Source organism: Salmo salar, chromosome ssa12, assembly GCF_905237065.1.
Source record: "Salmo salar chromosome ssa12, Ssal_v3.1, whole genome shotgun sequence".
Lineage (NCBI taxonomy): Eukaryota > Metazoa > Chordata > Actinopteri > Salmoniformes > Salmonidae > Salmo > Salmo salar.
Window position 1 is genome coordinate 100,018,956 of NC_059453.1, and position 12,404 is coordinate 100,031,359.

A 12,404-nucleotide genomic window follows, 5' to 3' on the forward strand; every position below is an offset into this window, starting at 1 on the left:
TCCAGCTGTGCATTTGGTTTGCTAACTTGCTAGCTAAATGGCTAAATATTAAATGTCAAGCTTCTTGGATAAAACATTCCTCCTGGATCAGGATCCCTGTTGCCAAAATAGCATCCCTTGTGTGCACGTTCGGTAATATCGTATACCCCGGAATAGTCCAGAAACGGTATGGAAATCTGGGTCGCACCAAAACCTAATATAGTGTATTTGAGTTACTAAGAAGCTATTTTTGCATTATGAAGCAAGCAGCCATTTCATGTGTTCTGGTTTCAACACTTCTAGAGGTGCAATCAAACACTACTGCCGTCTGTCAACTCTCCAAAACACTTCTCTCCTCAGAGAGCACGCGTGTACACACACACACACCCTGGACTCCCTGCCAAGATCCTTACATCATGGCCTAACTATGCATTTTAAAATGGCCAGCAGCATAACACACACCAAAAAAAAAGTGTTAAACAAATCAAAATATATTTGAGATTCTTCAAAGTAGCCATCCTTTGCCTTGATGACAGCTTTGCACACTCTTGGCATTCTCTCAACCAGCTTCACCTGGAATGCTTTTCCAGCAGTCTTGAAGGAGTTCTCACTTATGCTGAGTACTTGTTGGCTGCTTCTCCTTCACTCTGCGGTCCAACTCATCCAAAACCATCTCAATTGGGTTGAGGTCGGGTGATTGTGGAGGCCAGGTCATCTGATGCAGCACTACATCACTCTCCTTCTGAGTCAAATATCCCTTACACAGCCTGGAGGTGTGTTTGGGTCATTGTCCAGTTGAAAAACGAAATGATATTCCCACTAAGCCCAAACCAGATGGGATGGCGTATCACTGCAGAATGCTGTGGTAGCCTTGCTGGTTAAGTGTGCCTTGAATTCTAAATAAATCACAGTGTCACCAGCAAAGCACCCCCACACCATCACACCTCCTCCTCCATGCTTCACGGTGGGAACCACACATGTGGAGATCATCCGTTCACCTACTCTCACAAAGACACGGTGGTTGGAACCAAAAATCTCAAATGTGGACTCCAGACCAAAGGACAGATTTCCACCGGTCTAATGTCCATCGCTCGTATTTCTTGGCCTAACCGAGTCTCTTCTTCTTATTGGTGTCCTTTAGTAGTGGTTTCTTTGCAGCAATTTGACCATGAAGGCCTGATTCACACAGTCTCCCCTGAACAGTTGATGTTGAGATGTCTGTTACTTGAACTCTGAAGCATTTATTTGGGCTGCAATTTCTGAGGCTGGTAACTAATCAACTCATCCTCTGCAGCAGAGGTAACTCTGGGTCTTCCTTTCCTGTGGAGGTCCTCATGAGAGCCAGTTTCATCATAGCGCTTGATGGTTTTTGTGAAATGTTCACTATGATCATTACTATAAAGACATGAAGGTCAGTCAATCTGAAAAATGTAAAGAACTGGACGTTTCTTTAAGTGCAGCTGCAAAAACCAAGCACTATGATGAAACTTGCTCTCATTTCTCTTTGCTTATTTGAGCTGTTCTTGCCATAATATGGACTTGGTGTTAGGGCCATCTTCTGTATACCACCCCTAACAACATTGTCACAACACAACTGACCGGCTCAAACGCATTGAGGAAAGAAATTCCACAAATGAATTTTAACAAGGCACAGCTGCTAATTGAAATGCATTCCAGGTGACTACCTCTTGAAGCTGGTTGAGAGAATCCCAAGAGTGTGCAAACCTGTCATCAAGGCAAATGGTGGCTACATAGAAGAATCTCAAATATAACACTTTTGTTTGTAACTGCACGATTCCATGTGTTATTTCATAGTTGTGATGTCTTCACTGTTATTCTACAAAGTAGAAAATAGTAAAAAATAAATAAAAAAATAAAGACAAACCATGGAATAAGGTGTCCAAACTTTTGACTGGTACTGTATATGTACAGTAGTGGCCAAAAGTTAAGAATGACACAAATATTAATTTTCCAAGTCTGCTGCCTCAGTTTGTATGCTGGCAATTTGCATATACTCCAGAATGTTATGAAGAGTGATCAGATGAATTGCAATTAATTGCAAAGTCCCTCTTTGCCATGCAAATGAACTGAATCCCCAAAAATATTTCCACTGCATTTCAGCCCTGCCACAAAAGGACCAGCTGACATCATGTCAGTGATTCTCTCGTTAATACAGGTGAGAGTGTTGACGAGGACAAGTCTGGACATCACTCGTCATGCTGATTGTGTTCAAATAACAGACTGGAAGCTTCAAAAGGAGTGTGGTGCTTGGAATCATTGTTCTTCCTCTGTCAATTATGGTTACCTGCAAAGAAACACGTACCGTCATCATTGCTTTGCACAAAAAGGGCTTCACAGGCAAGGATATTGCTGCCAGTAAGATTGCACTTAAATCAACCATTTATCGGATCATCAAGAACTTCAAGGAGAGCAGTTCAATTGTTGTGAAGAAGGCTTCAGGGCGCCCAAGAAAGTCCAGCAAGCACCAGGACCGTCTCCTAAAGTTGATTCAGCTGTGGGTTCGGGGCACCACCAGTACAGCGCTTGCTCAGGAATGGCAGCAGGCAGGTGTGAGTGCATCTGCACGCACAGTGAGGCGAAGACTTTTGGAGGATGGCCTGGTGTCAAGAAGGGCAGCAAAGAAGCCACTTCTCTCCAGGAAAAACATCAGGGACAGACTGATATTCTGCAAAAGGTACAGGGATTGGACTGCTGAGGACTGGGGTAGTCATTTTCTCTGATGAATCCCCTTTCCGATTGTTTGGGGCATCCGGAAAAAAGCTTGTCCGGAGAAGACAAGGTGAGCGCTACCATCAGTCCTGTGTCATGCCAACAGTAAAGCATCCTGAGACCATTCATGTGTGGGGTTGCTTCTCAGCCAAGGGAGTGGGCTCACTCACAATTTTGCCTAAGAACACAGCCATGAATAAAGAATGGTACCAATACATCCTCCGAGAGCAACTTCTCCCAACCATCCAGGAACAGTTTGGTGACGAGCAATGCCTTTTCCAGCATGATGGAGCACCTTGTCATGAGGCAAAAGTGATAAGTGGCTCGGGGAACAAAACATCGATATTTTGGGTCCATGGCCAGGAAACTCCCCAGACCTTAATCCCATTGAGAACTTGTGGTCAATCCTCAAGAGGAGGGTGGACAAACAAAAACCCACAAACTCTGACAAACTCCAAGCATTGATTATGCAAGAATGGGCTGCCAGTCAGTCAGTATGTGGCCCAGAAGTTAATTGACAGCATGCTAGGGTGGATTGCAGAGGTCTTGAAAAAGAAGGGTCAACACTGAAAATACTGACTCTTTGCATCAACTTCATATAATTGTCAATAAAAGCCTTTGACACTTATGAAATGCTTGTAATTATACTTCAGTATCCATAGTAACATCTGACAAAAATATCTAAAGACACTGAAGCAGCAAACTTTGTGGAAATTAATATGTGTGTCATTCTCAACTATTGGCCATGACTGTACAGTATGTTTTCAAAATGCATTCTGCCTCCAACTCACATTGCAAAGTGGTGGGTAAATCACTGATAGCCTGCCTACTGTTGCCCATGCACTTGAACGGCAAATGGGAGGAGCGCTCCCGGTCCAGACATCTATACATTCCAGCGGGCTCCCGGTCCAGACATCTATACATTCCAGCGGGCTCCCGGTCCAGACATCTATACATTCCAGCGGGCTCCCATTCCAGACATCTATACATTCCAGTGGGCTCCCGGTCCAGACATCTATACATTCCAGTGGGCTCCCGGTCCAGACATCTATACATTCCAGTGGGCTCCCGGTCCAGACATCTATACATTCCAGTGGGCTCCCGGTCCAGACATCTAAACATTCCAGTGGGCTCCCGGTCCAGACATCTATACATTCCAGTGGGCTCCCGGTCCAGACATCTATACATTCCAGTGGGCTCCCGGTCCAGACATCTATACATTCCAGTGGGCTCCCGGTCCAGACATCTATACATTCCAGCGGGCTCCCGGTCCAGACATCTATACATTCCAGCGGGCTCCCGGTCCAGACATCTATACATTCTAGTGGGCTTCCCGTCCAGACATCTAAACATTCTAGTGGGCTTCCCGTCCAGACATCTAAACATTGTAGTGGGCTCACCTCCAGACATTTCGGTTTAATGTGCAGAGCCTGGAAGCATCACGTTCCCCAGAATCAGATGGACAGTTGATACCACTTGTATGTCTCCGTGTTCAGTGTGAAGGAAGTTAGAGGTAGTTTCAAGAGCCGATGCTAACTAGCGTCAACGCAATGACGGGAAGTCTACGGTTATCTGCTAGCATGCTAAACCTGAAGTACCCCTTTAAACAGTAAAAACGCCTCATAGCTCAATTGGAAATTACCTTTAAAAACAACCCAAAGCCAACAAAGAGCAAACGGATTGAATCCTGTGTGGGACAAAAAAAAAGCTGATAGCAAGTTCTACTACATCTCTGTTGGCATTCTTCTGCAGTGCAAACTAACCTCAAAACCCACCCAATAATGGCTCCTTTCTCTTGAATTGAACACTCCACTCGTTCACTACTTCCCATAAATCTAAAAGAATTGGATTGGTGGAGGAATAGACTGGAGAGTTTTCACCTTTTCTTATACCAGTCATTTCCTTTCGAATCAGTGAATGGAAGTGAACGAGTGCACACTTTGGGAGGGAGAACAGATCATTGGGATGCAGGCCTTGTTTTGTAGGCACCCTATGTGAACCATCGAGATGGACGTACTTTCACTGTTGAAGGCTTTTAGACTACACACAAACTCCAGCACAGTAGGTGGCAGTATGCACCTTTTCAGTTTGGTTAGGAATAAGGCCCTGCCCATGCTGTCACAAGAGAAGCCATAATTAGGGGGCTCTATCCAACTCTGATGAGTACCCACATACTACACACATACAGTGGGGGGGGGGAAATCATTTGATCCCCTGCTGATTTTGTACGTTTGCCCACTGACAAAGGATCAGTCTATAATTTTAATGGTAGGTTTATTTGAACAGTGAGAGGCAGAATAACAACAAAAATCTCCAGAGAAACACATGTCAAAATTGTTATAAATTGATTTGCATTTTAAATGAGGGAAATAAGTATTTGACCCCCTCTCAATCAGAAAGATTTCTGGCTCCGAGGTGTCTTTTATACAGGTAACGAGCTGAGATTAGGAGCACACTCTTAAAGGGAGTGCTCCTAACCACAGCTTGTTACCTGTAAAAAAAGACACCTGTCCATAGAAGCAATCAATCAATCAGATTCCAAACTCTCCACCATGGCCAAGACCAAAGAGCTCTCCAAGGATGTCAGGGACAAGATTGTAGACCTACACAAGGCTGGAATGGGCTACAAGACCATCACCAAGCAGCTTGGTGAGAAGGTGACAACATTTGGTGCGATTATTCGCAAATGGAAGAAACACAAAAGAACTGTCAATATCCCTTGGCCTTGGGCTCCATGCAAGATCTCACCTCGTTGAGTTGCAATGATCATGAGAACGGTGAGGAATCAGCCCAGAACTACACGGGAGGATCTTGTCAATGATCTCAAGGCAGCTGGGACCATTGTCACCAAGAAAACAATTGGTAACACACTACGCCGTGAAGGACTGAAATCCTGCAGCGCCCCAAGGTCCCCCTGCTCAAGAAAGCACATATACATGCCCGTCTGAAGTTTGCCAATGAACATCTGAATGATTCAGAGGACAACTGGTGAAAGTGTTGTGGTCAGATGAGACCAAAATGGAGCTCTTTTGCACCAACTCAACTCGCCGTGTTTGGAGGAGGAGGAATGCTGCCTATGACCCCAAGAACACCATCTCCACCGTCAAACATGGAGGTGGAAACATTATGCTTTGGGGGTGTTTTTCTGCTTAGGGGACAGGACAACTTCACCGCATCAAAGGGACGATGGACGGGGCCATGTACCGTCAAATCTTGGGTGAGAACCTCCTTCCCTCAGCCAGGGCATTGAAAATGGGTCGTGGATGGGTATTCCAGCATGACAATGACCCAAAACACACGGCCAAGGCAACAAAGGAGTGGCTCAAGAAGAAGCACATTAAGGTCTGGAGTGGCCTAGCCAGTCTCTAGACCTTAATCCCATAGAAAATCTGTGGAGGGAGCTGAAAGTTTGAGTTGCCAAACGTCAGCCTCGAAACCTTAATGACTTGGAGAAGATCTGCAAAGAGCAGTGGGACAAAATCCCTCCTGAGATGTGTGCAAACCTGGTGGCCAACTACAAGAAACATCTGACCTCTGTGATTGCCAAAAAGGGTTTTGCCACCAAGTAATAAGTCATGTTTTGCAGAGGGGTCAAATACTTATTTCCCTCATTAAAATGCAAATCATTTTATAACATTTTTGACATGCGTTTCTCTGGATTTTTTGTTGTTATTCTGTCTCTCACTGTTCAAATAAACCTACTATTAAAATTATAGACTGATCATTTCTTTCTAAGTGGGCAAACGTACAAAATCAGCAGGGGATCAAATACTTTTGTCCCCACTGTACAAGTCGGAAGTTTACATACACCTTAGCCAAATACATTTAAACTCAGTTTTTCACAATTCCTGACATTTAATCCTAGTAAAAATTCCCTGTCAGTTAGGATCACCACTTTATTTTAAGAATGTGAAATGTCAGAATAATAGTAGAGAGAATGATTTATTTCAGCTTTTATTTCTTTCATCACATTCCCAGTGGGTCAGAAGTTTACATACACTCAATTAGTATTTAGTAGCATTGCCTTTAAAAGGTTTAACTTGGGTCAAATGTTTTGGGTAGCCTTCCACAAGCTTCCCACAATAAGTTGGGTGAATTTTGGCCCATTCCTCCTGACAGAGCTGGTGTAACTGAGTCAGCTTTGTAGGCCTCCTTTCTCACACACGCTTTTTCAGTTCTGCCCAGAAATGTTCTATAGGATTGAGGTCAGGGCTTTGTGATGGCCACTCCAATACCTTGACTTTGTTGTCCTGATGCCATTTTGCCACAACTTTGGAAGTATTTATTTAACTAGGCAAGTCAGTTAAGAACAAATTCTTATTTTCAATGACGGCCTAGGAACAGTGGGTTAACTGCCTTGTTCAGGGGCAGAACGACAGATTTGTACCTTGTCAGCTCGGGGATTAGATCTTGCAACCTTTCGGTTACTAGTCCAACGCTCTAACCACAAGGCTACCTGCCGCCCCCAAATATGCTTGGGGTCATCGTCCATTCGGAAGACCCATTTGTGACCAAGCTTCAACTTCCACATAATTGTCCATCCTCATGATGCAATCTATTTTGTGAAGTGCACCAGTCCCTCCTGCAGCAAAGCACCCCCACAACATGATGCTGCCACCCCCATGCTTCACGGTTGGGATGGTGTTCTTCAGCTTGCAAGCCTCCCCCTTTTTACTCCAAACATAACAATTACCATTATGGCCAAACAGCTCTATTTTTGTTTCATCAGACCAGAGGACATTTCTCCAAAAAGTACCAACTTTGGCCCCATGTGCAGTTGCAAACCGTAGTCTGGCTTTTTTATGGCGGTTTTGGAGCAGTGGCTTCTTCCTGGCTGAGCGGCCTTTCAGGTTATGTCGATATAGGACTTGTTTTACTGTGGATATAGATACTTTTGTACCTGTTTCCTCCAGCATCTTCACAAGGTCCTTTGCTGTTGTTCTGGGATTGATTTGCACTTTTCGCACCAAAGTACGTTAATCTCTAGGAGACAGAATGCCTCTCCTTCCTGAGCGGTATGACGGCTGCGTGGTCCCATGGTGTTTATACTTGCGTACTATTGTTTGTACAGATGAACGTGGTACCTTCAGGCGTTTGGAAATTGCTCCCAAGGATGAACCAGACTTGTGGAAGTCTACAATTTTCTTTCTTGAGGTCATGGCTGATTTCTTTCGATTTTCCCATGATGTCAAGTAAATGTCCTAACCGACTTGCCAAAACTATAGTTTGTTAAAAAGAAATTTGTGGAGAGTTGAAAAACGAGTTTTAATGACTCCAACCTAAGTGCATGTTAACTTCCAACTTCGACTGTACACCAGACATCATCGTTGTGTGTGTGTGTGTGTGTACCTTTACGGGTGTTCTCTGTGACGTCCACACCGAACTGGATGAAGTCACCAGAGAGGACCTCACAGGGAGGACTCTCCTCGGACCCCCGGCTCAGACGCTGGCTGTTGATGAACGTCCCGTTACTACTCTTAGTGTCCTGCAGGTAGAACTGAAATACAGAGAAGAGGAATACACAGTTACAATACTATAGAACAAGTTACAATACTATAGTTTAGGGCTGGGAATTGCCAGGGACCTTATGATACGATATTATCACGATACTTTGGTGCCGATAGAATATGCATTGCAATTTTCACAATTCTATGTGCATTGCGATGTTCCAAACACATTGCTCACCATAGGTCTGCTGCAGAGGGACAAGAGAGCCATGAGAACACACATTTGGAAATATACTGAACCAAAATATAAAACGCAACATGCAAAAACTTCAAAGAATTTACTGAGATACAGTTCATATGAAGAAATAAATTCATTAGGCCTTAATCTATAGATTTCACATGACGGGGCAGGGGCACATTCCCACCCACAGGGGAGCCAGGACCAGCCAATCAGAATTAGTTTATCCCAACAAAGGGGATTTATTACAGACAGAAATACTCCTCAGCACCCACCCCCCTCAGACTTTAATTTTTTATTTAATCAGGTAGGCCAGTTGAGAACAAGTTCTCATTTACAACTGCGACCTGGCCAAGATAAAGCAAAGCAGTGCAACAAAAACAGAGTTACACATGGAACAAACAAACGTACAGTCAATAACACAATAGTAAATCTGTATACAGTGTGTGTGGAAATTAAGTAAAGAGGTAAGGCAATAAATAGGCCATAGTGGCGAAGTAATTACAATTTAGCAATTGACACTGGAGTGATAGATGTACCGATGAGGATGTGCAGGTAGAAATACTGGTGTGCAAAAAAGCAGAAAGAAAAAATCAAATATGGGGATGAGGTAGGTAGTTGGTTGGGTGGGCTGTTTACAGATGGGCTGTGTACAGCTGCAGCGATTGGTAAGCGGCTCTGACAACTGATGCTTAAAGTTAGTGAGGGAGATATAAGTCTCCAACTTCAGTGATTTTTGCCATTCGTTCCAGTCATTGGCAGCAGAGAACTGGAAGGAGAGGCGGCCAAACGAGGTGTTGGCTTTGGGGGTGACCAGTGAGATATACCTGCTGGAGCGCATGCGATCCCGCAGGTGAAGAAGCCGGATGTGGAGGTCCTGGGATGGCGTGGTTACACATGGTCTGCGGTTGTGAGGCCGGTTGGACATACTGCCAAATTCTCTAAAACGACGTTGGAGGCGGCTTGTGGTAGAGAAATTTAAATGCAATTCTCCGGCAACAGCTCTGGTGGATATTCCTGCAGTCAGCAAGCCAATCGCATTGTGTTGACAAAACTACACATTTTAGAGTGGCCTTTTTTTCCCCGCAGCACAAGGTGCACATGTGTAATGACCATGCTGACAGGTGTGGCATATCTTGGCAAAGGAGAAATGCTTTGGGATGTAAACGAATGTGCACAAAATGAGAAAAGCTTTTTGTGCGTATGGAACATTTCAGAGAGAACTTTTATCTTTGCTCATGAAACATGGGACCAACACTTTACATGTTGTGTTTATATTTTTGTTCAGTATAGAGTTACGGCTGATGTTCTGCGGTCGGGGAAGACAGGACGCTACGGCTGATGTTCTGTGGTCGGGGAAGACAGGACGCTACGGCTGATGTTCTGTGGTCGGGGAAGACAGGACGCTACGGCTGATGTTACGGCTGATGTTCTGTGGTCAGAGAAGACGGGAGGTTACGGCTGATGTTCTGTGGTCAGAGAAGACGGGAGGTTACGGCTGATGTTCTGCGGTCGGGGAAGACAGGAGGTTACGGCTGATGTTCTGCGGTCAGGGAAGACAGGACCTTACGGCTGATGTTCTGCGGTCAGGGAAGACAGGACCTTACGGCTGATGTTCTGCGGTCGGGGAAGACAGGACCTTACGGCTGATGTTCTGCGGTCGGGGAAGACAGGACACCCGCTGCTTTATCAGCACGATCTGGTTTGTCCTTCAAGCAGCAAGGGGGATGTAGTGTATTAGTAGGAAGAGCAAGACTTGCATTTCAAGTAAGGGGTGTGTAATCTGTCTATATTCACCTCCAGACGCTGTCTGCTGCACCTATAACGCTGTTCAAACTAAGATGTTCAGAGAGGCCTGGTTAATAGCAACAGGAAGCACATGGCACATCGACACCTAGCTTATAAAACAGCCATTTAGTCCTCCAGGGATTTGAGGGAGAGGACCGGTTACAGCAGCACTGAAATCAGTTAGGCAAACTTACTAGTTCATGATGAACTGTAGGCCTACTGATATGGAGTGGGTGGAGGACAGTAACTGGTTTGGTAAACATCCAGAGAAAAAGCACACATTATCTGTCTGTCAAAGTTTGAATCACATTGAACTCCTCACACATGACCTAGTGCAACTGAAGCCCAGGGCTTCTCAGGTAGGCTGGTCTGTGCCAACTGTGCTATACTGTACCCAGTCCAGGACTCACTGATCTGAAGGGTTTCTCAGCCCTGTGAAAGTAACCTACTAGCATTACTGCCAGACAAAAACGACGACCTTTTCATCAAGGAAACGTGCCGATTCTACTACAGAACTGGATTGATGTGCATGTGGGTACATGAGAAAGGCCTTGGGGGAGGTATGTAATGCATGTTGGGTGGGGTGTCGCCTTGAGGCAGCTGGGGGGAGGGGGGGCGTTTGTTTTGTGTCTTCCATTAACAGTCTTTTTATCCAGGCTCATTAACTTCCTGAGATGTCCTTGCAACTGTGGCAATTTGCAGTTGTATTCAAAAGACGGATTCACCAAAATATGTGACAATTTTGAGTAAATGTATTTATTGGTTCCTTTTCATTTTGATAGTTGATTTAAATGCAATTAATTGAAGGTCAATGGTTGATGACAAAAAAAACTACATTTACAGTTAAGGTCATCTCATTAGATTTGGGGTGTGGTCACAAGAAATGCACTACTTTTGATCAGAGCCCTATGGAACCCTACTCCCTATATAGTGCACTACTTTTGATCAGAGCCCTATGGCATCCTATTCCCTACATAGTGCACTACTTTTGACCAGAGCCCTATGGGGAATAGAGTGCCATTTGGGAAGCACACTAAAACCTCCCCTGGACGCCCAACATTATTTATTATTTAGGAGGGCAGAGTTTGGCAAACAGGAAGCTGGTGTCTGATGATGTGGTAAACTCCTCAACGCCATCGGATGAATCCCGGAACATATTCCAGTCTACACAAGCAAAACAGTCCTGTACAGTGGCTTGCAAAAGTATTCACCCCCCCCCCCCCCCCTTCACATTTTTACTATTTTGCTGCATTACAACCTGGAATTAAAAAGGATTTTTTTGGGGGGGTTTTGTATCATTTGATTTACACAACATGCCTACCACTTTGAAGATGGAAAATATATTTTATTGTGAAACAGGAAATAAGACAAAAAAACAGAAAACTTGAGTGTGCTTAACTATTCACCCCCCCAAAGTCAATACTTTGTAGAGCCACCTTTTGCAGCAATTACAGCTGCAAGTCTCTTGGGGTATGTCTCTATAAGCTTGGCACATCTAGCCACTGTGCGAGCAAGGAGGCCTACAAACCTGACTCAGTTACACCAGCTCTGTCAGGAGGAATGGGCCAAAATTCACCCAACTTATTGTGGGAAGCTTGTGGAAGGCTACCTGAAACGTTTGACCCAAGTTAAACAATTTAAAGACAATGCTACCAAATACTAATTGAGTGTATGTAAACTTCTGACCCACTGGGAATGTGATGAAAGAAATAAAAGCTGAAATAAATCATTCTCTCTACTATTATTCTGACATTTCACATTCTTAAAATAAAGTGGTGATCCTAACTGACCTACGACAGGGAATTTTTACTAGGATTAAATGTCAGGAATTGTGAAAAACTGAGTTTAAATGTATTTGGCTAAGGTGTATGTAAACCTCCCACTTCAATTGTACATACAGCATCTACCTCATACCCCTACACACACACTCAGTACTGTTACCCTGTGTATATAGCCATGTTATTACTTCATACCCCTACACACACTCAGTACTGGTACCCTGTATATAACCATGTTATTACCTCATACCCCTACACACACTCAGTACTGTTACCCTGTATATAGCGATGTTATTACCTCATACCCCTACACAGACTCAGTACTGGTCCCCTGTATATAGCCATGTTATTACGTCGTACCCCTGCACATTGACTCAGCACTGGTACCCTGTATATAGCCATGTTATTACGTCGTACCCCTGCACATTGACTCAGTACTGACTC

At 44.4% G+C, this 12,404-nt stretch overlaps 1 protein-coding gene across 2 annotated transcripts in view; it reads right to left on the reverse strand.

The window, feature by feature from the left end:
* The window catches only part of LOC106566258 (sarcolemmal membrane-associated protein), a 121,382-nt gene that overhangs the window by 100,774 nt on the left and 8,204 nt on the right, over positions 1–12,404 (reverse strand). For both annotated transcript variants that reach the window (XM_045691996.1, XM_045691995.1), the window contains exon 2: positions 8,059–8,206. In XM_045691996.1, the coding sequence (XP_045547952.1) occupies positions 8,059–8,206 (148 nt within the window). The remainder of the gene's footprint in view (positions 1–8,058; positions 8,207–12,404) is intronic.